Consider the following 26,861-nt stretch of genomic DNA (forward strand, 5'->3'; position numbering starts at 1 on the left):
TCCCACATTATTTATTTTTGTGTACATTCTTTTATTCAGCGAAAAGGCTGTAAAAATCTGTTCAGTTTTTTGAACAGACACATTTTATTTGTACTTACTAATTACTTATCTCCAATATTCTGCTTCGGCCCCCAATTTAGTTTGGACGGCCTTGGCTCCGTATTTCCTACCTGAAGCAGAGAGCACCTTTTTTTTTTCACTTTGGACCAAAAAAATGCTTGCTTGCTTGCTGGCTCCTCTTCTGTTAGAAGATAGGGGTCCATCGTCCCTAAGAATGATGTGCTCTGTAGTGACTGTACAAGCTAATACGATTTTTGAAGTTTCTGCCGCATATGGGACAGATCAGACCAGGTGGTAATATACATTTTGGCATGACTCTTCTTTCCAGTCTCCTCCTCCTTTTTTCAAGTATCATAGATGTTCTTTTCTCCTCATACTTTGTCACTCCTTCACTGACTGCAGTTCTCCATGTTATTCGGTCTTTTGCTAGGTCTTCCCAGTATGTACTATCTATTTCACATTGTTTCAAAGTCTTCTTTAAGCAATCCTTGTAGCGTTTTCTCTGCCCACCAACATTTATTTTCCCTTCATTTAGCTGACAGTACAACATAAGTTTTGGCAGTCTGTCGTCATTCATCCGTACGACATGCCCTGTCCATCGAAGTTGGTATTTAACAAATGTACTCTCTACACTGGGGAGCATGGCCTGTTCAAGTACACTGATGTTTGTTCTCATATCTTGCCACTTAATACTCATCATCTGGCGTAGACATCGCTGTTGAAACCTTTCAAGTGCTGTCCATGCCTCTGAACCATATAGCAAAGTTGTTATAACAATTGCTCTGAACACTTTGATTTTTGTATCTAGCCTGATGTCATGATTTTGGAACACTCGAGTCTTAAGCTTTCCAAAGGCTGCAGCAGCTTGCCTGATTCTGTGATTGACTTCTGCATCAATGTTAGCTTTTGAAGACATTATACTACCAAGGTATGTGAAGCTTTCAATATTTTCAAGAGCCACTTCTTCTATCTTTATTGCTGGTGGTTGCAGGATGATGTCCTTAGGCGATGGTTGGTAGAGTACTTGTGTTTTATTTGCATTTATTTTAAGTCCAAGTTGTGTGTATGCATAGTTAAATGCATCCAGTATTACTTGCAAATCTTCTGCACTCTGGGCTGCTATTGCATTATCATCGGCATATTGAAATTCTACCACTGTGGAACTTGAAACTTTTGTTCTGGCTTGCAGCTTCCTCAGGTTGAACAGTTTTCTATCTAGCCGAAATGCAATTTGAAATAGCTCAGCTGGTATTCGTGAATATGCAATGTGGATCACAACAGAGTTAAAGACGGAGAACAGTGTCGGGGCTTTCAAACATCCCTGTTTTACTCCAGTTTTTACTTCAAAAGGAGCAGAATCATGGCCATTCCCCAGTACTGTAGCTGTCATATTGTCATGCATCAATCGGACTATACTGATGAATTTTGGAGGACATCCTGATCTTGCCAGTACTTCCCAAAGTAGTTCCCTGGAGACAGTGTCAAATGCTTTTGTGAGGTCAATAAACGCCATATAGAGGGGCCTATTTTGTTCAATGCATTTTTCTTTGAGTTGTCTCACTGAGAATATCATGTCAGTTGTTCCTCTGTTTGGTCTAAAGCCGGATTGAGATTCTGGGAGTATGTCCTCAGCAATGGTCTGAAGTCTTGTGTTGAGGACTCCTGACAGGACCTTACCGACAGTACTGAGTAGTGATATGCCTCTGTAATTGCCACATTCAGCTCTATCACCCTTTCTCTTGTATATCATCACAATGTTGGCATTATTTAGCTTTGGTGGTATTTCTTCCTCGCTCCAAATTTTTAGTATAATTTGATATAGATGTTCTTGTAGTTTGTTTCCACCATGCTTAAATATTTCAATTGGAATTCCGTCTGGGCCTGCCGCTTTGCCAGCTTTCATTCGTAAGAAGAATTTATTCATTTCTTCCAGGGTTGGTAAGTCTCCTAGGTCCATTTTGATGGTCTGTTGGGGTATGGCATTGAGGACATCCCTGTTATAGACAGTTTGTTGGTTCAGCAGTTCTTCAAAGTGCTCTCGCCACCGTGCATTGATTTCTTTGTTGGTCTTCAGAATGGTACCCCCGTCTTTGTTCTTGAGGGGCACCTGACCTTGTATAGAAGGTCCATATATCTCCTTTGTCGCTGTAAAGAATGCCTTGCAATTGTTGTTATCAGCTAAGAGTTGTAGTTCTTCAGCCTTTGACTGCCACCATTTATTTTTCATGCCTCGCACCGTTCGTTGTACATCACTTTTGATTTCTTGATACTGATTTTTCTTTAAAATGGAGTTAGGGTCATTCTTAAGTTGTATGAAAGCTTCCCTTTTTCTATTCATGAGCTGTTGCAGTTCTGTGTTGTTTTTATCAAACCAGTCCTCATGTTTCCTGGTTTTGTACCCATTTGAGTTAACGCATGCTTTTCTGATTGCTACCTTTATTTGCTCCCAGTGTTCTGTGATGTTTGTAGGGGATTTGTTGGGTATTGTTTCTTCCAGGTTTCTTTGTAGTTCCATGGCATGCTCATCTTCCTTTAGACATTCAACATTGTATTGTTTGCTGTGTGGTTTGTTGTGACATTTTCTTCGAGCCTTTAGTTTTAGACTCATAACTGATGCAATCAATCTGTGATCTGACCAGCACTCATCTGCACCAGTTACAGCTCTGGTACGAAGCACATCTTGTTGGTTCCTCTTCCTCACTATAACATAGTCAATCAAGTGCCAGTGCTTTGATCTTGGGTGTTGCCAGGACACTTTGACGGAATTCCTTTGTCTAAAGATGGTGTTGGTGATTATCAAACTGTGTTCCGCACATTTGGTCAGAAGTAAGGCCCCATTTTCATTGGCTTTACCTACACCATTATGTCCAATTACACCCTCCCATATATTGTGATCTTTTCCAACTCTTGCATTGAAATCACCAAGAATAATAAGTTTATCGTGTTGTGGTGTTATAGAGATAAGCTCATCAAACTCTGCATAGAAAGCCTCCTTAGTTTCTTCTTCTGCACCTAGAGTTGGGGCATATGCACTTATGAGAGTAGCATGTTGGTCGTGTTTTAGGCTGATTCTCAGAGTCATAAGTCTTTCATTTATACCCACGGGCTGTTCTGTCAGTTGACCAAGTAGTTAATTTCTAATGGCAAATCCTACCCCGTGTGTTCTGGGTTGGTCTGCTGCTTTTCCTTTCCAAAAGAAAGTGTAGTTGCCCTGTTCTTCCCTCAACTGGCCTTCTTCCGCTCTCCTGGTCTCTTGGAGAGCAACAATAACAAAATTGAACTTCTGAAGTTCTCTTGCCACAAAATCTGTTCTTCTCTCTGGTCTGTCTGACTTTTCGTTGTCCATTAACGTTCGTATATTCCAAGTTCCAAGTTTCATATTTTTGTACATATCCTTCTTTTTCCTACCGCTTGGGTGGTGCTCCCCTGGGCGCGGCGTCCCAGGCAGAGTAGGCGAAGTGAAACTATGTTTAGGGCACCTTTTCTAGCCCCCTCCCAAAATTGGGTGAGCAGAGTGGATCCTAAATAGGACTGCTCAGTCAGAACCAACCAACTTGCTTCTTCACTTCGAATCCAGAAGCAAGAACGACATTATAGCAAAATGTTCCCGCTGTACATGTCATTTCTGACTAGGGGCTCCCAGCCTCACGAGCCTGCCCCCATTGCCAATCCTTGATTGCCGACAGACTTGTAGTGTGGTATGATGATGTAGATGACATAAATGAGATGAGATGAGGTGATGGACGCCTGCACGTGATTTTTTTTTTAATGTATCTGAAGTTGCGCTTCGTCAAACACACAGCACTTGGCAGATTAAGAAGTGGACTCCATGGCATGGAGAACCAAGACAAACGGCACTTCTAACTTCATAACTTTCAAAGAATCCATTTGAAAAAAATGTTTTTATTGATATTATTATTATTAATATTGATGCTTATAGATTTTTCTTTTTCTTTTTTGAGTACAAACAAATAATGACTTTGTTCTTGATTTAGACCAGGGGTCCCCAAACTACGGCCTGCAGGAAGGATCCGGCCCGCTAGTGTCCAAAATCCGGCCCACGGGAAGTACATCCATTTTCTACCGCTTGTCCCTTTCAGAGTCTCGGGGAGGGGGGGGGGAGGGGGGGGGGTTGGGTGCTGGAGCCTATCTCAGCTGCATTCAGGCGGAGGGCGGGGTAGACCCTGGACAAGTCGCCACCTCATCGCAGGGCCAACACAGATAGACAGACAACATTCACACTCACATTCACACACTCGGGCCAATTTTAGTGTTGCCAATCAATCTATGCATGTTTTTGGTCAGGTCGCTCAAGAGAGTGCTACTGGTGACATGTAAACTGGTACTACCTGTTCCATGGTCGAGTCGTCGGCGACTAAACTGGCTCCCCTATCAAGTGTACTTGATGGGGAGGGTGGCTAGACACCCCGCAGAACAAAAACAATATCTGACAAAGGGCGGATGAGCACAAGAGTGCCAACGGCCATCTAGCAAGTTCCAGTACACCAAACTGTAAGCATGACTACCCCCAGGACCCAAGAAACCCACCTACCAGGAGTAAAATAGTCATGATGAAAAGTTTGGGAGAAGGAGCTACACAAGGGAGACAACCCTAACAGAAAACAAGACCTCAACGGCTGAACAGGCAACTGTGAGGGCGGATGAAGGCTTTTTATTTGGAATAAATGAAAATCGCGATTTGGATGTTATTTGATTTTCTTGAGCACCCCAATAGATACATTTTATTTGTATTTACTAATTATTTATCTCCAAATACTATGGTTGAACAGGGGTTAGTGCGTCTGCCCCACAATACGAAGGTCCTGGGTTCGATCCTGCGATCTTTCTGTGTGGAGTTTGCATGTTCTCCCCATGACTGCGTGGGTTCTCTCCGGGTACTCTGGCTTCCTCCCACCTCCAAACACATGCACCTGGGGATAGGTTGATTGGCAACACTAAATTGGCCCTAGTGTGTGAACATGAGTGTGAAAGTTGTCTGTCTATCTGTGTTGGCCCTGCGATGAGGTGGCGACTTGTACAGGGTGTATCCCGCCTTCCGCCCGAATGCAGCTGAGATAGGCTCCAACACCCCCGTGACCCCGAATGGGACAAGCGGTAGAAAATGGATGGATGGATGGACTATTCTGCTTAGGCCCCCAATTTAGTTTGGACGGCCCTGGTTTGCCCTGTCGGCCACTGTATTTCCTACCTGAAGCAGAGAGCACCTTTTTTTTTTTTTACTTTGGACCAAAAACATGCACCTGGGGAAGGATTGATTGGCAACACTAAAATTGGCCCTAGTGTGTGAATGTGAATGTTGTCTGTATCTGCGATGAAATAGAGACTTGTCCAGGGTGTACCCCGCCTTCCGTCCGAATGCAGCTGAGATAGGCTCCAGCACACCTCGCCACCCCGAAAGGGAAAACCGGTAGAAAATGGATGGATTTCCCGCTGGCCGGATTTTGGACGCTAGCGGGCTGTATCCTGCCTGTGGGCCGTAGTTTGGGGACTCTTGGTCTAAATCATGAACAAAGTCATTATTTTTTTATACCAAAAAAAGAAAAATCTATAAAATAAACGGTATCAATATTAATAATAATAATATCAATAAAAAACATTTTTTCAAATGGATTCTTTGAAAGTTATGAATAGATTTTTATTTGGAATAAATGAAAATCGCGATTTGGATGTTATTTGATTTTCTTGAGCACCCCAATAGATATATTTTATTTGTACTTACTAATTATTTATCTCCAAATACTATTCTGCTTAGGCCCCCAATTTAGTTTGGACGGCCCTGGTTTGCCTGGTCGGCCACCGTATTTCCTACCTGAAGCGGGAGATTTTCGGGAGGGGCACTGAAATTCGGGAGTCTCCCGGGAAAATCAGGAGGGTTGGCAAGTATGGTGGCGACTTGTCAAGGTGTACTCCGCCTTCCGTCCGAATGCAGCTGAAATAGGCTCCAGCACCCCTGCCACCCCAAAAGGGACAAGCGGTAAAAAATGGACGGACTTCCCGCGGGCCGGATTTTGAACGCTAGAGGGCCGGATCCCGCCCGTGGGCCGTAGTTTGGGGACCACTGGTCTAAATCAAGAACAAAGTCATTATTTTTTTATATTACAAAAAGAAAAATCTATAAAAGAAACAGTATCAACATTAATAATAATGATATCAATAACTTTTTTTTTTCAAATGTATTCTTTGAAAGTTATAAATCGATTTTTATTTGGAATAAATGAGAAATCGCGATTTGGATGTTAATTGATTTTCTTGAGCACCCCAATAGATATATTTTATTTGTACTTACTATTACTAATTATGTATCTCCACATAATATTCTGCTTAGGCCCCCAATTTAATTTGGACGCACCGTATTTCCTACCTGAAGCAGAGAGCACCTGGAGCCGTGCGAAGGCGACCCAAGAGGGGGGGCGTCGACCACACCGTCAGTCCATCCCCCTCCGGTCTCCAGTCTCTCCCGGCCTGAGTGCTGTGGCAGCAGCACCACTCTCAGTCAAGCAGCGGGACTCCAGGCTCTCACTTCCCCAGCTGCTGACGTCAGCTGGCAGCCTGGGCAGTGCTCGCCGCTCCGGACATAGCGCCGAGAAAAATGCTGCTCTCCGTACCGCCAAGGGCAGGAATCAACCCGTACAGCGGCTTTACCAACAGAAACAGCAAAAAGGTAAAAGTCTTTCCCGCTTTTTTTTCTTGCTTTTTTTTCCCCTCTCCCCCCCACCATTTTAACTCGCTAGCGACCCGAGCGCGTCGCCGCGGAGAGGCTGATTGACAGGGCAGTGTCCTTGAGAGGCCACTTCTGTTGAACTTTTACTTGTTCACGGGTTAAAACCCGCTTCCATGTCCGTCTGGATATGGCTGGGTGCGGAACGGTCGGTTGTTTAGCGGCGGTCGTTGGTGTTTGTAGTGTGTGTGTGTCGGTCGCTTCACACACAGGCAGGATGTGGACGAGGCTTGACGGACTCTTCTTGGAAAAAGTCCCCGGTGAAGAGCAACTTGTGTGCGGGTGCTGTAGCGTCGAAGTGGGGGGGTGGGTGGGAATACTAGTTGGGAAATGACAAAATAACCCCCCCCCCCTCGTCGCTGCCTTTTTGGCTTCTTTTATTTTTACAAAGTTTGCTTTTGTTGCGTTTTTTCTTCTGGAAACGGAATATGCCCCACCCCTCCCAAAAAAGCTTTATTCCCAGAATTGAGAATCCTGTGGATACTGTTTACATTGACACTTTGAAACCGGTATAAACACTCCTAAGAGTCATCGCTCTAGCATGCAAATGTAATTATACCCAGAATTGTGTTTGTCTGATTGCATTTCCCCCTCTTTACCGTAACCATGGGAAATGTTTGCAGTGCGCACCCCCCTTAGGCTATGTCTACACTAAGCCGGATAACCCCTTAAACGAATAATTATTTAGCCTAAGCCCCGTTTCAGCCTCACTAAACCAGCGTTTAAGGTTCCCCTCCTTGGACATTTTTTTACACAGCCATGTGTTTCTTGAATCTCCAGCTCTTAGCTTTGTATGGACTCATTGATCGTTTACAAACTGAGTTAGGAGAGGAAGTGACGCCAGAAAGACCGCGCCCCAGACCGGAAGTGACGTTCTGCCACAGCCAGCTTCATAATAAAGCGGTTTCGTAACTCGGAGGTAAACACTGGAAATATAAACGCGAGTCATCCAGACATGCCCGTATTTCTCCTTCTTCTACATGTAGAGACGATTGTGAAAATCACACATGAATACCTTAAGAGAAAGCGATTGCAGCTATTTCGGATACAACACATCTCAGACGGCAAGAGAACTTTCGAATGTCCAGGTCAGCTGTGATTCTACTTACCGAAAAACTGTCCTTTTGTCGAAGGAGAGTCAACGAAAATGCGGGCTCCCGTGGGTGTGATTAAAAAAGGTAGCGTTTGCTTTGTATTACCTGGCCATCAAGAGAAGACTAACTATAGAAAACGGCGAATGCTTTTGGACTGGCAAAGTTATTGTCCGCCATGCATGTCGCAGACTCAATGTCTTGGTCCAGAGTATATAAAGTCACCAAAAATTAATGGACAATGAAGGTGAAGGCAAAAGAATGATGAGTGTCCTGACCAGATATCTACATCCCTAGATTGATTGTCAAATGTTCTTTGTCACATTGTGTACTTTCGTGTCCAATAAAGATTTGATTAATTTATGATGTCTCAGGTGTGATTCACTACAACAGTGCCCCACAGCACACTGGATTCCAGTTAATTGAAATACCACAACACTGGATATTGTTCAGATAAGTTCAATTTAAGAACTTACACACAAAGCAACACTGGAGGTGACTATAACGTGCTCATTTTCCGCGCATGCTTATTAGGTAGGTGTGGACAAGGATAAGGTTAGGTGGGATTTACCCTGGATAACCCTGATAAGGTTATCCAGGGTAAATCCCACCTAACCTTATCCGTGTCCACACACAACAATGCCACCGTTTAAGACCCCCACTCCCCTCTGCCGGCGCAACACGACCTAGTACGCATGCACGGAATTTTTTTAATAAAAAAAATCCACCTGAGCGTCCATCTGCTCCAAACTCTCCAGCAGATGACTTTACTTCACTGTGAAGTTGTTATTTAAAAGAGCTATATTGTAAATAGTTTGCTGTGCATTTTACATTTGTTTGCTGTGTTTTGTGTGCAAGTTTTTAAATGACAATGTATCTCCTTTGAACAATATCCAGTGTTGTGGTATTTCAATGAACTGGACTCCAGTGTGTTGTTGGGCCCTATTGTAGTGAACCACACCTGAGCCATCAAAAATTACTAAAATCTTTAATCGACATGAGAAAGTAGACAATGCGATAAAGAACATTTTACAACAATTACAACAATTAATCTAGAGATCTAAATATATACAGGTAAAAGCCAGTAAATTAGAATATTTTGAAAAACTTGATTCATTTCAGTAATTGCATTCAAAAGGTGTAACATGTACATTATATTTATTCATTGCACACAGACTGATGCATTCAAATGTTTATTTAATTTAATTTTGATGATTTGAAGTGGCAACAAATGAAAATCCAAAATTCCGTATGTCACAAAATTAGAATATTACTTAAGGCTAATACAAAAAAGGGATTTTTAGAAATGTTGGCCAACTGAAAAGTATGAAAATGAAAAATATGAGCATGTACAATACTCAATACTTGGTTGGAGCTCCTTTTGCCTCAATTACTGCGTTAATGCGGCGTGGCATGGAGTCGATGAGTTTCTGGCACTGCTCAGGTGTTATGAGAGCCCAGGTTGCTCTGATAGTGGCCTTCAACTCTTCTGCGTTTTTGGGTCTGGCATTCTGCATCTTCCTTTTCACAATACCCCACAGATTTTCTATGGGGCTAAGGTCAGGGGAGTTGGCGGGCCAATTTAGAACAGAAATACCATGGTCCGTAAACCAGGCACGGGTAGATTTTGCACTGTGTGCAGGCGCCAAGTCCTGTTGGAACTTGAAATCTCCATCTCCATAGAGCAGGTCAGCAGCAGGAAGCATGAAGTGCTCTAAAACTTGCTGGTAGACGGCTGCGTTGACCCTGGATCTCAGGAAACAGAGTGGACCGACACCAGCAGATGACATGGCACCCCAAACCATCACCCAACCATGCAAATTTTGCATTTCCTTTGGAAATCGAGGTCCCAGAGTCTGGAGGAAGACAGGAGAGGCACAGGATCCACGTTGCCTGAAGTCTAGTGTAAAGTTTCCACCATCAGTGATGGTTTGGGGTGCCATGTCATCTGCTGGTGTCGGTCCACTCTGTTTCCTGAGATCCAGGGTCAACGCAGCCGTCTACCAGCAAGTTTTAGAGCACTTCATGCTTCCTGCTGCTGACCTACTCTATGGAGATGGAGATTTCAAGTTCCAACAGGACTTGGCGCCTGCACACAGTGCAAAATCTACCCGTGCCTGGTTTACGGACCATGGTATTTCTGTTCTAAATTGGCCCGCCAACTCCCCTGACCTTAGCCCCATAGAAAATCTGTGGGATATTGTGAAAAGGAAGATGCAGAATGCCAGACCCAAAAACGCAGAAGAGTTGAAGGCCACTATCAGAGCAACCTGGGCTCTCATAACACCTGAGCAGTGCCAGAAACTCATCGACTCCATGCCACGCCGCATTAACGCAGTAATTGAGGCAAAAGGAGCTCCAACCAAGTATTGAGTATTGTACATGCTCATATTTTTCATTTTCATACTTTTCAGTTGGCCAACATTTCTAAAAATCCCTTTTTTGTATTAGCCTTAAGTAATATTCTAATTTTGTGACACACGGAATTTTGGATTTTCATTTGTTGCCACTTCAAATCATCAAAATTAAATGAAATAAACATTTGAATGCATCAGTCTGTGTGCAATGAATAAATATAATGTACAAGTTACACCTTTTGAATGCAATTACTGAAATAAATCAAGTTTTTCAAAATATTCTAATTTACTGGCTTTTACCTGTATATTAGGGATGTCCCGATCCGATATTTGGATCGGATCGGCCGCCGATATTTGCCAAAAAATGCGTATCGGCAAGGCATGGGAAAATGCCGATCCAGATCCAGTTTAAAAAAAAACCTCTGGTCCGTGTTTTCCAACGCACCGATTTAAATAATACATTCCACTTTTCTGCTGCTCCCTAATTTCCGTTCCGCATTTTCAGCACACCTTCAACACATCCACAGGTCTGTGGATTCTCACGCAGTTGCTTTTAGCTGCTGGCATTACACGACAGGCTCTTCTCACTCTTTTCTGTGTCTCCTTCTCACAGACAGCAAGCGCACCTTCTTACACACGTCACATACTGTCACGTCATACGTCACATACGTATACGTCCTCTCCCAGCAGAGAGGTAGCAGCATGGCTAACGTTAGCTGTGATGCTAGCGCAGCCGTGTGACCAACGCTCCCTCTAAGGTGCGCGCCTGTGCAATTGCGCACTGTTTAAGCGTCCTCTGCGCATGGCAATTATATGCCACGCACAAAATCTAATAAAAAAATAAGCGCATAACAATTTTCGACACACCGACACGACAGAGAAAACAGTTTTCGTCATCATTGTTCAAATATTGTAACGTCTGTCGAGACGCTTATCTCTATTCGGTGCCACACGCCCACACCATCAAAATGCCGAGGCAAACATTTCCACATCAACACCATATGAAAAAAATAGTGATTTTTTTAGTTGTGATTTCCTTCTCTGCATGAAAGTTTAAAAGTAGCATATATTAATGCAGTATGAAGAAGAATGTTTTAATGTAGACATGCAAGACTTGAAAGAACATTTTGAAAATCAAGACTACTTTTCCTGCAAATGGGTGCATTTCTACCCTATATTTTAACTTTAGATTTATTCTCATATCAAACTCTTTTGGCTGTCTTTTTGACACTTACATCCAGCGCCCCCCTCCACACCCTGGATTATAAATAATGTAAATAATTCAATGTGATTATCTTGTGTGATGACTGTATTACGATGATTGTATATATCTGATGGTATATATCTATATCATGAATCAATTTAAGTGGACCCCGACTTAAAGAAGTTGAAAAACGTATTCGGGTGTTACCATTTAGTGGTCAATTGTACGGAATATGTACTTCACTGTGCAACCTACTAATAAAAGTCTCAATCAATCAATCAAAACACATAGAATCATCATACTGCTGTGATTATATGCATCAAGTGTTCATTTAAGGCTAAGGCAAAATATCGAGATATACTGTATATCGTGTATCGCAAAATGGCCTTAAAATATCGCAATATTAAAAAAAGGCCATATCGCCCAGCCCTAGTTTCAATGATGCCATTTCTGTTTGTCATGTATCATTTTGTCTATTTTGTGTTTATCCTTGAATAAACAGGTCAGTTTCTTGTTACCAACCATTGTGTATTATTCAAACTCCCCTAATTCAGATGGCTAGTTGTTATCAAGAGTACTAAAACCCTTTTCAACATGATTCTGACAACTAAGTAGGCTAAATAACTTTAAACTTTAATACATGCTCGGATAGGCCAGTATCGGTCAGTATCGGTATCGGATCGGAAGTGCAAAAACAATATCGGTATCGGATCGGAAGTGCAAAAACCTGGATCGGGACATCCCTAATATATATAAACATTGTTGTGGGTTGACTACGCCGTTGGGGTATTCTTTTGTGAGATATGGCGTCAGGTGATAAGCTGGGTCACCCAAAATAAAAAAAAAAAGGGACCGGATCTTCATCTTCCAGCAGTTGTTTGGGACAGGAGGGGATAGTTCCATCTTTAAGTAGTACGCTAATGGCGGAGTTAGCGAAGATGCGGGCATCACGCACGCTGCCTGGCCATTTCACAGTCACATCCATAAAGCAATATTGTTAGTCACACACTGCCTGTATCACATCCACGGGAGGAAGGGACGAAGTTTTTCGGTAAATGGAATCACAGCTGCGAAAGTTCTCTTGTCGTCTGAGAAGTGTTGTATCCGAAAAAGCTGCAATCGCGCGTTTCCTTCACTTAATGTGTTCATGTGTGATTTCCACAAGCGTCTGTACATGTAGAAGAAGGAGAAACACGGCATGCCTGGATGACTCGCCTTCATCTTTTTAGCTTCGGTTGTTATGAAGCTCGCTGTGGCGCGGTTTTTATGGCGTCACTTCCTGTGTGGGCGCGGTCTTTCTGGCGTCACTTCCTCTCCGAACTCACTCTGTAAACGATCAATGAGTCCATACAAAGCTCAGTGCCGGAGATTCAAGAAATACACGGCTGACTTACCGTGTAAAAATTTGTCCGAGGAGGGGGACCTTAAACGATGGTTTAGTGAGGCTGAAACAGGGCTTAGGCTAAATAATTATTCGTTTAAGGCAGGGATAGGGAACCTATGGCTCTAGAGCCAGATGTGGCTTTTTTGATGTCTGCATCTGGCTCTCAGATAAATCTTAGCTGACATTGCTTAACATGATAAGTAATTAATAATTCCACTGGTAATCAGTGTTAAAAATAACGTTCAGAATATAAAACATTCTCATGCATTTTAATCCATCAATCCATTTTCTTCGGCACCTGTTCATTAATGGTAAGAAGTATTTTATTTATTATTGGTTAACTTCAGAATAACAATGTTATTAAAAAGAATAAGAGACTTATTATACTCTAAAAATGTTGGTCTTACTTAAAAATGCACACATTTAGTTATATTCAGTGTTAAAAAAATACTATATGGCTCTCACGGAAATACATTTTAAAATATTTGGCTTTCATGGCTCTCTCAGCCAAAAAGGTTCCCGCCCCCTGGTTTAAGGGGTTAAACGACTTAGTGTAGACTTGGCCTTAGTGTAGACATGGCCTTAGTGTTAACGGGGCCTTAGAAAATATAATACAATTGGGGCCTCCGCTACTCCCCAGAAAAAAAACAATCCTTTGGAGCATATTTTGTGGCACTCACTGCAGAAAGTATAGGCCTACTCAACAATTGTACCATGCTTGTGCCCACTTAAAGCTGGTTTTGAATTAAAACGGTCTAACCCAAAACATTAAAGACCACCAAGGGCTAGCATATGTTACCTATTGTGGTTTAAAAGAACATAGTTAACCAAATAAAGCCTATATTTATCACAATTAGAGCTAAGGATGTCCCGATAAACGTTTTTACGTTTTTTTGGCCTCAGATCCGATCCGATTTCGAGTCCTTATAGATCTGAAAATGTTTTAGAGCATGTAACTTAAGTAAACACAACATTTTTTATAAAGCTTATCTTATTGAATTTAAAGTGCGCTAGTATTGTTATAAATCAGATGATTTATTAAAGTTTTGGTATTGAATTAATGTTTTTAACAAAATAAAATGGCAAATTGACAATAACTAAATAAAAGCAAAAACTACTACTTGCTCCCATTTTGCCCTCAGAGCCTTCCTGTATCCAGAGACTTACTCACTGAGCTTGTAAACAATAATAAAAACAACAAAACAATGATTTTGTAAAAATCAGAATTAGAAAAATATCGATCGAATCACTTTAGTATAGTTTATATATTAATTCTGTTCTTAACTAGGTATCGATAGTGTCAACATCTGAATCAGTCACCCCTACTTTACATTGAAGCTTTAGCGGTTAGCTTCTTGTGTCGTCCTGCTCCGTGTGTGTGTAGTGTAGCATGCTTAGCCATTCCTTTTCCTCTAGTCTAGTTGGGGGCGGCGTGGCACAGATGGTAGAGTGGCCGTGCCAGCAATTTGAGGGTTCCAGGATCGATTCCAGCTTCCGCCATCCGAGTCACGGCCGTTGTGTCCTTGGGCAAGACACTTCACCCTTGCTCTAAATGGGTCGTGGTTTGCGCCTTTCATGGCAGCTTCTGCCATCAGTGTGTGAATGGGTGAATGTGACGTATAATGTAAAGCGCTTTGAGTATCATTCCAGGTAGGGCTGCAACTAACAATTAATTTGATAATCGATTAATCTGTCGATTATTACTAATCGATTAATAATCGGATATAAGAGACAAACTACATTTCTATCCTTTCCAGTATTTTATTGAAAAAAAAACAGCATACTGGCACCATACTTATTTTGATTATTGTTTCTAAGCTTTTTGTACATGTTGCAGTTTATAAATAAATGTTTATAAAAAAATAAAAAATAAAAATAAATTAAAAAAATTGCCTCTGTGCATGCGCATAGCATAGATCCAACGAATCGATGACTAAATTAATCGCCAACTATTTTTATAATCGATTTAATCGATTAGTTGTTGCAGCCCTAATTCCAGGTAGAGTAAAGCGTAGGGATGTAACGGTATCAAATCTCACTGTTTGATATTATCACAGTACTAAGGCCATGGTACGATATTATTGCGGTATATGTCATAGTGTCTAAAATGAAGCGTCTGGAATGTTTAGGATAAACAGACTTTCTGTAATTAAACACAAACATAATGTTAAAATGTTTTAGTCATATTTATTACTAAAAACAAGTATTTCGAAGTGCAAATAATTGTGCAGGAACATTGACTGTTTCGAGCAAATATTAAAATAATAACTTAAAGTTGATGTCTTTAAAGTAACAATGTAAAACATCCAGTGTAACAAGTACATCCATCCATCCATTTCCTACCGCTTGTCCCTCTCGGGGTGACAGGGGTGCTGGAGCCTATCCAAGCTGCATTCGGGTGGAAGGTGGGGTACACCCTGGACAAGTCACCACCTCATCATAGGATGTACAATTTAGTGTCTTTCAACTTTTATATTATGGAAGCAGTGTGTTCTACAGTGGTCATTTTTTATTTTCAGTCTGGAAAAAGTTTTTTCTTAGAAAAGTAAACTAACAATATAGCTTTTAATAATGGAAATACCCCACAAACAGATGTTTGGCTTCGCTGGCTTAAAATATATTTTCTGTGTGACGGTTTATGAATTGGCGACTTGTGGAATAGGCTTCAGCCCCCCCTCCCCTGCGGCATGGAGAGACAAGCGCTATAAAAATGGATGGATTGAGATCAGATAACTTTTTAGATTACTTGTATGTCCCGTGTTGAACATTTTTTGGGGGTGATTTCCCACTCTGCGGTGTGACTAAGCCGGCGGGCTCTGTGTTTTTTTGGAAACGCTTGAAACGAAAGTGGCGCTTAGCTTTGCAGAACGCAGACTTTCTTACCTCCACCAAAGAGGTTATGTTTTCTCCAGGGTTTGTTTGTCTGTTTGTTAGCAACATAACTTGACCGGTTATAGACAGATATGTCAAAAAAACTATTCCTTTTGTCTACGACGAGTACGAACACACTTCACTTCCTGCTTATGGCGTTCAACGCCCCACCTGCGCAGAGGATTCTGGGAGATGTAGTTTATTCACAGACAAGGCCAACGCTAAGACGCCAGAAACAAACTACAATCAACCAAGTTTTTGTTTGATACTGTCACAAATCACGGTATTATTGAGAAGACTTTGAACCGAAATACAACATTTATAATACCGTTACACCCCTAGTAAAGCGCTATATATTTACAGACCATTTATTATATTAGTCCTCCTATACTTGGAAAAAAAATCCCGCCATCGTGTTGGGGATTAGTATCTAGAAGTGGTTTTGCACTCTGGATAGATGCGTTCTTGCTCTCAAATTCGAGCGGGAGTTCTGGCAAGACTATCACCTCCCTGGAATTTATACGACTCCTGCATGTGTGTAACAAGGAATATGGAAATGTAACTGTGTCTCCCTAAGCGTGCATCCCTTTTTGGAGGAATACATCACGTGAGACCAATCTTTAGCAATGAAAACACTGGGTCACCACTGCGTATCAGCCTACCGCTGATCTGATAATAAGGCAAATAACGGCCCTCGTCCAATCATGGGGTCGAGATCGGGACATCTCTAATTAAAAATCAAATCTGCAAAAATTGCCGTTTCGGTAAATCAAGATGACTGACGTTCAAAACGGATATTTTGAAGGTTGCAATATTGAAGTGAAATCATACGCTTTTCCAAACACTGCTTTTGTAACATAACATTTTATTAATGGGGCGTAGATCACATGGTGCGACCAAGAATAGGGCAGGATATAATGCTTACAGCTCGATCACACGGTTTCTTGCATGTTTGGTTAGTAACAATTCTGTGACCATGCTCAAGTTTGGCACGATTGGCGAGGACACAGCAAATTTGCATGCACATGTCGTAATATAGCGATTGTTCCTCACAAGTTCCTAAGGATAGCCGAGACATTTGATAATATTGCTAAAATACAAAGAATCTAAATATTCTAAAAGCCAAGCTCTGCTCACCCGTGATGACTACATTTGTGTGCGTTATAAAGGTATGTCATTTAAGGAAGACTGGAATGTAAGAGTGGAAATAATCCAGCAATTCAGCAAAATTGCAGTAATGTGGCTGTGTAGAAGTGACATGACAAGCAAATCGCCCGAAGCATGAATGCTCAGTCCAAGTCCTGCAAGGTGCGGATGGCCCAGAGTGAAAAAATTATTTATTTTGATTCTGACATAACTGAAGTTACCTTAGTTTAGCAGATTAAAAGGTATATATTTTTCTCAATTACTCTCAAGCTGCAGCGCAGGGCTGCCTCTGCTAAAATTGGAATCCTAAGAAGAATTTTATTTGGAGCCCCCCACCCCATTACAACATTTTTTACACTTTATTTTATGTGAAATGATTTTTTTATTTTGTAATTAAACTTGAATGCATGTAACTGGATGCATGTATTGTACTAAAAGAAATGTATACGAAATAAATATTTCATAACATTTTGTGTGCAAAATAGTACATTAATCATAAAACATGAATTTGCTAACCTTAACTCTGAACGGGACACCAACTCAGTACTATTGTCTTACAAGACAAGCACCAATGCTGTGCGCCACAGGAGACATTTAAATGCCTGAAAATATGTGTCATATTATTATTATCAGTTACGTAGCAGGAAAAAACTAGGAATACATCTGGGGTAAAATTTCATATAAGGCACTCTGTCATTCATTAATTGACATTTTACATGCACTTCTTCACTCAAAACGAGGCCTTTCACGGATCACAGCCTGTCTCTCTCCAATACATGCATGCGTTGAGTCTGTGAACTTTCAGGTGACATTTGCAATGTAAAGTGTCATTTCGTCTTCTTGCGATGGAGGCCTGGGCCTGGCTGCTGAACCTCCCAGATCTCATTTGTGTCTGCGTGAGGAGACGCATTAGGTTTCCATTTTCTGTTCTTTGAAAAAGAAACACATGTGGTTATGCAAGGGCACTGACAACACTTGAGTAACTCTTCCTTCCATACATAATCAAAGTGAATTATTTTGGGCACGCCAAGTTGTTCTTTGTCACTATTTAAAAATAGACATATTGGAGTAAAAATAGTAAAAAACTGGCAGTTTCTAGGAAAATAACTCACCAAACACGTTTGCAGCATATCCTACTAGAACTATTGCTCCGTGACATATTAACTGTGGTGTTTTGCTTGTTGTCACTCTATATCAATGCCATCTATCAATACATTTTTTTAACCACTTATCTTGGTGAAGGTTGTTATGAGCTGTAGCCTATCCCAGTTGATGAAAGGCAGATTACACTCTGGACTGGTTGCCAGTCAATCATACGGTTGTACCTCAACCTACAAACACATTGCTGTCCACGACCAAGCTCGTAAGTTGGAATACTCGTCTTTTAAAGCAGCACAAAGTAACTTTTCAACCTTTATAAAATATTTTCATAACTTTTGGGATGATACGTTGACTTACAACTAGTTGAATGACACCCCTGTTATGGTCTGAGGGGGTCTGTATCACTCTCACTGGCACTTAGCAGGAGAAGAAGGGTGGCAGTAACCCTGCCACACAAAAAACTACAAATATGCTGACTTGCTTTACAGCATACGTCACTCTCCCTTTCCCATTCGTTAAAAAGACGGAAATCAATGCAAACGCCTGTGTGTCGCCAGAAAACTAAAAGAAGAAGAAGAATGCTTGCGTGCAATTACTGATACCATGGCAGAAGCTGTTAAACAATTGAAGAAACGAGAATTTTTGCCTGAGGAGACCAAAATAACAAAAAGGGTGGCTACCCAGATAAAAAGGCAATCAAGGATCAACATTGGCTTGGCTTTCACTCGCTGGCGTGAGCTTATAGATGAGGAGGGATTTCCGATTGATTGGCTCTGTTCCTGCTGTACTTGTAAGTAACTTTCGAAGCTCAAATCAAAATGATGCTAATGTCAGCTAAATTTACATGGTAGCAATAAATAGCCACCAGCTTGATATTTTGCAGTTCCATTTTCAGTACGGGTTCATGCACTAAATTAGTCCATTTCCCGAATAGCTCGGCTCTAAATGAGCCTCCTACAGCCAATGGAAACACATTAATTTGATCGTGTTCAGTTTTTGAAAAGTCGGACTAACACACCTGGATTATGCACTTGGAAACCAGATCTCAAAGGGCAGTTTGTGCGGTATATAACCCGGAAGCAGATACCATTCAATAAAAACTACAACAATTATAATGAAGAGGAGACTGTTTATTTGTTTCTCAAATTAAACGAACGGAACATTTTCAAGTGCATCAATGGTAAAAACTGAGATTTATTTGATAAGGTAACGTGGATTGCCGGCTTAATGCAGACTCCCAAACAAAATATGAAAGAGAATAAAGCACGTATTACAAATTACAAGGAACAGTATCCAGGCTGGACACGAACTGTCTTTTATTTTGGATTTAAAATTCCTTCCATCAATCCACAGAGCCTTTGCTGCTTTATGAGTGAACTCCGAGACATTCATAAGTTTTGTTTTCATGATTCTCGGTCCAACAATTAATTTGAAAAACTCTCTGCCGTCGGTCTTACTTACTTCGGACCTGCCTCCGCTCCGATACATTCTTGGTAGTAGCCTAATGTTCGTAGCGCAATATAAGATAATTTCTTGATGCTCTTTGCTATTTCACATCAGCATAGCCATTAGAGACGTAATATTTCTAATCTGTGTCAATATTACGGCGGACATCACAACATAGCTAGGCTCTTAACTTGTTAGAAGCCACAGACGCCTATTGTGATGTCATATAGGTCAACCGAAAAATGAAGAAATTAACCGCACTAAAAGGAAATAAGCGCCCCCCAGTGTATGGGAGGCACACTGGAAATGACCAAAAGTCTCATTAGAGAAAGTGCATAGAAACTTGGTCTTCAAACGTAGATATTAAAATGCAAAAAAATTAACTATTTGAAAAATCAGACTAATTTGAAACATGGAAACGTAGTGACTGACACGATCAGCCATGCAACAAACTCAAAAGTACTGTATAAAGAAAAAAACAATGCAATGACTGCAAACTGCAAATATAAAGTTTAAATAAAATATAGAGGTTCCTACTGTGGAAAGATCAGTCATTCTGAATCAGTGTGGTATTATCGTGTCAGTTTGACGCGACATGCGCTAGTTTTCATGGGAAATGTGGTCTTCCTTCAGGCAAAACACTACCGCTGTGGTCTACTGGCACCGCCAAAATCAACCAAAACTGAAGGTTCTTGAGTGGGGCTTTAAAGCAGACCCACCCAATGAAATGGATTAAAATTAATTCAATCCATGCTTGGCCCCTCAAAACACCACAATTGTAACAAGTGACATGGCTTTTAAAAAGATAAAACAAACATTTAGATAAGAAACATTTTTTCATTCTGCGGACTAGCATTGCTAGTCTCGATTTGCCTTGCAAAGTTGGCCGCCCGTCGATCATGATAATATTTTTTTCTTAAACTCAATGAATATGATTTGCTTCTTTTTCTTAGCCTTGTCCGTCATACTATCATTCTCAGTTCCCATGGATGGAGAACTGAAATATGTTGATCTGTAGCTGTAAGCTAATGCTAGTGAGGAGACCAAATGTTTTAAGGAGGCTCTTCCTGGGTTTATTTTACTTTGACTACGCTCCTTAGCGGTGTGGAAGCTCGGAACTTAACTTATACTCCCAAGTCAATCAAAAAAAAAACCAAGACACGGATCGCATTTTAAGGTACTCGTAGGTTGAGGTACCACTGTATAGACAATGTTTTACACACAAAGTGGGGACTGAACCCACGTCTGGCGAGTCAACCCATCAACCATCAGCACCTATAACAATACCAATGTTAGACTATTTGACATTTTAACAAAGAATTGATGAGTCCCCAGAATGTAACACTGCACTGGAGTAATTTAGAGTTATTTTAGCTCCATTGTTAGGCCTTGATGTCGATTTGGTCAGCACATCGCACATTGGACAGCAAAAACACAAGTACTCATAACACAGATGTTGTTGGCACACATGTTTTGAAAGAAAATACTGTATAAAAGGGGCCGCAGTTTGTGGGCTTAGATAAGATTCTGTGTAAACAAAGGATTGTTTTGTGGACTTGCTTTGAAGACAATGTTGAGCAACCTCTGTGTAAAAGAGGCTGAAAGGTACTTTGTCATCATCAGACCCTGTACAGAATACGTTTGTTTCATTTTATTTAGGATGTACTCAAACTAGGCTAATCGTACCGTGCTTGGGCCTACTTCTTTTTAAAGTTTGGCACTTTGTGGCGAGTGTTCACTTACCCTTTTTTGGCACGATTGGAAGAGGTTGACCAATGTCACGATTGACTCTATTTTAACAGAACATCTTATGACACATTAAGTTTGTTTATGTTTCTTGTTGCACTCATACAACAATTTTAAAACATTAAAATGAAATGGCATTAAATGACACAGTGAACATATTAGACAACTTCTCTTTTAGTAGTAAGTAAGCACACAGGCTAAAAAGGCTCTTAATTTGGCTGTTGACGTCGGCAGTAAAATATTGTGTAATTTCTAATTGTATTATTTTGTCACAATTATGAGGGACAAATGGTAGAAAATGGATGGATGGATGGATTATTAATCTACTCGTTCAGTTACTGTTAATGGCTGGTACTTTATGTTGTAACATGTTCTATCTACACTTCTGTTAACATGTAATAAGCACTTTTTTTTGTTTGAAAACTTTAAATTAGTTTGGGTAATACCACAAATCTGGGTATCTATCCAATACCAAGTAGTTACAGGGTCATAAATTGATCAGACTCATACTTAAAGTAGGGCTGGGCGATATGGACCAAAACTGATATCCCCGTATTTTTAGGCAGAATGGATATACACGATACATATCGATATTTTAAATAAATCATGCAAAGTGTTAAGTTTAAACTCAACACCACATTACTGTTACTATCGGTGTTCTGAAAATTACTTTTAAAAGTAATTAATTTTAGTTACTTGTTACATAACCAAACAAGCAATTTAATTACTAATGGAATTACTCTTTAATAAATGTAACTAATTACAAGGGAAAGAAATTCATGCGTTACTAAAAGAAAAACACTTCAAATATATGTCATGTGCAGTTGAGAAAAGTTTCATATGAGAGCACAGTGTGTGGGCATGGGTGTGCCCTTGAAAGGCGGTGTCTGTTGCCAAGTGATGTGTGACGTCAGTGAGGGATTTAGCTGGGATGTATTTGTTAGCTTTAGTAGTTACCAGCTGCAGTTTATGATGGCTGTTCTGTTGAATCTTTTCACTGAAATGTGTTACCTATGGTTAATAAAGAGGACGGCCTGGCCCCACAAGCCGCCAGAGCTACAGTATGTTGCGGGCACGTCGGCTGTGTGCAAAGGCGAATCTGGCGGGAGGTAAGTGTCTGCAATGCGCGGTAGCGACTCCGGACGTGCCCCAGACCCTTCCCGCGCGCCGGACCCTTTAGATTATTATTAAAACAAAGCATTGTGAATGCCCGCGACGCGTGTTGATGGGATGTAATTTCTAGCCTGTGCAAATGTCAAAGTGAAAAAAATTCAATGACGCGCAGGTAAACAGCTGTAGTAACTATCGAAGGCAGTATCAAAATATATTATATACAGTGTTTCCCACAGGGCAGGCATCTATTTGTGGTGGTGTGGTCGGGGGGTGGGGGGTGGCGGCAGCGGCGATGACCAAGAAGAACGCGGAGTTGGAATATAATTACAACACTTTATGTACATATTTATATACAGATTTGAACAATTAGTTATTCACTGAAATATATTTATTAATTGTGGTTCTTACAAAAAATATATCTTATAAAATATAAAAGCTAAAATGTCTCTTAAAGCTCTGCCCCTTTAATTAATGCATACTAAATAATTTAACTTTAGCCTACTACTACAACCATATTATTTACCAGCAACATAAAGTGAAACAGAGGCAGAGGTGTATGTTTTGTCGTGGTGTGGAATATAAATTAGGACTCTTTTCATGAGAAAAGTGCATTTCTGATCTGACCCTGCTTTATTTTTCAGTGTTTGCTGAGTCTCACCAGTTCCCTCCGCCCTAATTTTTCTACTTGCCCAACTTCTCAAATCTACTTGCCCCAATATTTTTACTTGTCCTGCCTAGGTTTTTTTCTGGCTGTGTAGTGCTCATGTCTTATATCTTACTAAAATCCTTCCCGTTGACTATTTACAACACTACACAGTATTTATTATTATTATTATCTATAATTACATTTAAATGGCATTGCATACATGTAAAATTAAATGCTATTTCACATTATTTGACCAGTAGCAGTTACACCCATCTGAACAGGTCAGCCACCTGTTTAAAGCCCGATCACAGTTGAAATCTTGAAATGAAGGGCCTTTAATGGCCAAAACATTAACCTGGACAACATTTTAACAGCTGGTTGGCTCAGATTTTATTCTTTTCATTGCATTCACATGCTGCAGTGGACAGTGGACATTTTAGCTTGAGTATTAATGTAGTATCTGAAGCACCGTCTCCACGTGTGTTTCTCGACAACAGGGTTATAACCTGGACACGTTAGCTCGTCGGTATGAAAACAGGTGATTGTTATTACGTGCGTCTGCCCCAGACTCCAAGTCAAACAGCGGCGGTGTTAATGAAGCAGCGTCAGGCTGCTCACCGACAGTGAAACGCTCGGTGAAATCGCGGATTAACGTTAAATATATGACGAACCGCGAGCGATGCAGCTATAACCTATCTACCTATAAGCTATATTACCCTCGTATTTTGATCCCGTCCGTCTTCGTCTTCTTCGTCTTCGTCTTCGTCTTCTTCTTCTTCTTCTGGTCCACCAGGTGAATTAAGTGCTATTGGCGGAGTTACAATGCATAGTAGGCTACCGCCACCTACTGCACCGGAGTTGTAACTACAAGGTACATTCACAGACAGAGTCCCATTGCTTTTATGAGCGGTCAAGCGAGTCAAAAGCCGAAAAATCCATTTGTGGCGGACGTAATTCTTTCGTGGCGGGCCGCCACAAATAAATGAATGTGTGGGAAACACTGATATATCAGTATGGCAATATTGTCTCAAATACATACGTCTTTCTAAAATATACCGGTATAACTGTGTACCGCCCAGCCCTAACTTAAAAATCCTCCTGTGTTTCCTGAGTTTATGAACAAAAACAAAAATGACATAAGATTTTGTGATAATAACACATTTTGATGCAATCATTGTAGTATCAACTATATATGGCTCTTGTGCTTGGTATTTTAACAGTCAATATTTGTATATATTCACCCATTTGTTTACATACAGGAGCGCTAGCTTGCTGTTAGCGGTTAGCTATTGTGTCCTCCTATGGTGTTTAGTGAAGCAATTGTTTATCTATTCCTCATCCAGCAGGGATTCCAGAAACATAGTTTATTTGTTGCCATGGCGGCGAGGACAAGTGATTTAGAAGCAGCTAAAACACTGTGGAGGAACGGTTTTTGATTGATTGATTGATTGATTGAGACTTTTATTAGTAGGTTGCACAGTGAAGTACATATTCCGTACAATTGACCACTAAATAGTAACACCCGAATAAGTTTTTCAACTTGTTTAAGTCGGGCTCCACTTAATTGATTCATGATACAGATATATACTATCATATATACTATCATCATAATACAGTCATCACACAAGATAATCATCAGGGTGTATACATTGAATTATTTACATTATTTACAATTCGGGGTGTGTGTGTGTGGGGGGGGGGGGGTAGGTTTGGTTGTTATCATCAGTCATCAACAATTGAGAACAGAGAAATGGATATTGAAACAGTGTAGGTCTGACTTGGTAGGATATGTACAGCAAGTAGTGGACATAGAGAGAGAGAGAGAGAGATCAGAAGGCATAAGAAAAATATCTGCATTTGATTGTTTACATTTTGATTATTAACAACAATCCGGGGAGGGTGTTAGTTTAGGGTTGAAGTTGCCTGGAGGTGTACTTTTATTGCGGTTTTGAAGGAGGATAGAGATGCCCTTTCTTTTATACCTGTTGGGAGCGCATTCCACATTGATGTGGCATAGAAAGAGAATGAGTTAAGACCTTTGTTTGATCGGAATCTGGGTTTAACGTGGTTAGTAGAGCTCCCCCTGGTGTTGTGGTTATGGCGGTCATTTACGTTAAGGAAGTAGTTTGACATGTACTTCGGTATCAGGGAGGTGTAGCGGATTTTATAGACTAGGCTCAGTGCAAGTTGTTTTACTCTGTCCTCCACCCTGAGCCAGCCCACTTTGGAGAAGTGGGTAAGAGTGAGGTGGGATCTGGGGTGAAGGTCTAGAAGTAATCTGACTAGCTTGTTCTGGGATGTTTGGAGTCTAGATTTGGTAGCCGCAAGCAACTCAGCTAGTGAGGACTCTGCAATGCATTGCTGCACCTTTATCATTCGTTTTCAAGCCAAAATACGTCCATTCTCTCTTCTGTCTCCATTGTGTTTCTGCTTGTAAGTGTGTGTTGACTGACATGTGCCTCAGATAAGCCATGTCACCAATACCGGTATTTTTCAAAGACGGCATAGTATCTTTTTTTACTTCATTAGTATCATGGTACTTCATTAATGCCGGTATACGAAAAAATGTTGTCAGAATTTGGCCCTGGTTTTTGTGTACATTCTCAGTTTTCGTACGGCCAAACATTGCGTGTAACAAATTAGTCTGTTTAAGTATCATTCTGTGGAATATAGTGCCCAAATAAGAAATCCCACACACATTTGTCTTGGGTGTGATTGCCAAGTACGTAACCCATCATTGGGCCCAAAAAAGTTGCGAGTTCCAGCACATTGTTAAAGAAAGTTATCAACATCAAATTTAAAAAATAACTGGTAGCAAAATACAAAGTTGGTGTCTGTGTGGCTTCCCCTACTCACTCTCCTTAATTATTGTATGGTGTTGCACAGAGTAGCATCAGTCTGTTTTAAAGGTTGTCTCACTTTGAATATTGCTTAGTTGGGAAGATGATAATCTTTGCGGGGGAACTAGCATGCCTTTATTTACATGCATGGGCCACTGGATACAGTATGGAGGTGCATATCAGCGTGGCCACTGTTGAGACCTGAAGCAATGGGACTAAAACAATGGTGGGTGTGTAAAATACCCCAAGCACATATGCGTTGCTGCACAGGAAATAGAAAAGGTTATAATGAATGTTTTCTTTTACATTCAGCAAAGCTGCCCCTGGCATACAAAATGGCAGAGCCTGTATATGTGCAACAATGTGAAAAGGAGAAGGGTAATAATCCAGTTGCGCCAGAGGCAAAGCAAGAGTATTCTTATAAATAGAAAGAGAAATAATCCTCGGGACTGTTGAGTCAAACGATGATCAACGCAAACAATTGTCAAACATTGGGCATTTGTTCATTAAAATGTTTAGAAAATGCATCTTCGTTGTAGTTTTGATTACCAAATTTGAAGGTGTTGAAATCGCTATATAAAATCATTAATGCTATTCATTGATCAGTAGCATGTATATGGCATGTCCAATGTAAATTAGCCTTGGGCTAGCATATTTTTACTTTGATGGGTTTCTATCAGGCATGCTTGCTGCTTGTTGGCAATAACATTTTCAAAATGGAAGTATGGCTGGGCGATATGGTTGTAAACTGTATCACAATATAAGTTGTTTTTTTATTGATCTATATGAATAATTATTGATATTTTTATGAGACTTATCTAAAACTGCCAATAAATACAGTAATACAATGTCCAATTTACCAAGGGTGCTATTTATCAGTGGATAATGTTTCTGGTAGCCTGCTAGGATGAGCACAGCTAAGGTGGTAAAGTAGATTTGTTGTCTTACTTCTCTAGGTGGGCGAGCGCCTTGCATAATTTGCAGATCACATTGGTCTGACTATAGTCCATTTAAAAAAAACTGCCCATAAGTTAAGGTGACTTTCTCAGTTTTGTTGACAATTTTGTCGTTCTCTGCAGCACTCATTTTTAGCTTCTGTTGTATAGTAGACTTTAAG

At 40.7% G+C, this 26,861-nt stretch overlaps 1 protein-coding gene across 4 annotated transcripts in view; it reads left to right on the forward strand.

The window, feature by feature from the left end:
- Nucleotides 1–6,483: 6,483 nt before the first annotated feature.
- Nucleotides 6,484–26,861, forward strand: part of LOC133570889 (RNA-binding motif, single-stranded-interacting protein 2-like) — a 110,157-nt gene continuing 89,779 nt past the window's right edge. For 2 of the 4 annotated variants that reach the window (XM_061923682.1, XM_061923683.1), the window contains exon 1: nucleotides 6,484–6,742. In XM_061923682.1, the coding sequence (XP_061779666.1) occupies nucleotides 6,671–6,742 (72 nt within the window). In that variant the 5' untranslated portion in view covers nucleotides 6,484–6,670. The remainder of the gene's footprint in view (nucleotides 6,743–26,861) is intronic. The other 2 variants (XM_061923681.2, XM_061923684.2) reach the window with 2 other exon arrangements.

The sequence above is a fragment of the Nerophis lumbriciformis genome, linkage group LG28 (genome assembly GCF_033978685.3).
Source record: "Nerophis lumbriciformis linkage group LG28, RoL_Nlum_v2.1, whole genome shotgun sequence".
In the NCBI taxonomy this organism is placed as follows: Eukaryota; Metazoa; Chordata; class Actinopteri; order Syngnathiformes; family Syngnathidae; genus Nerophis; species Nerophis lumbriciformis.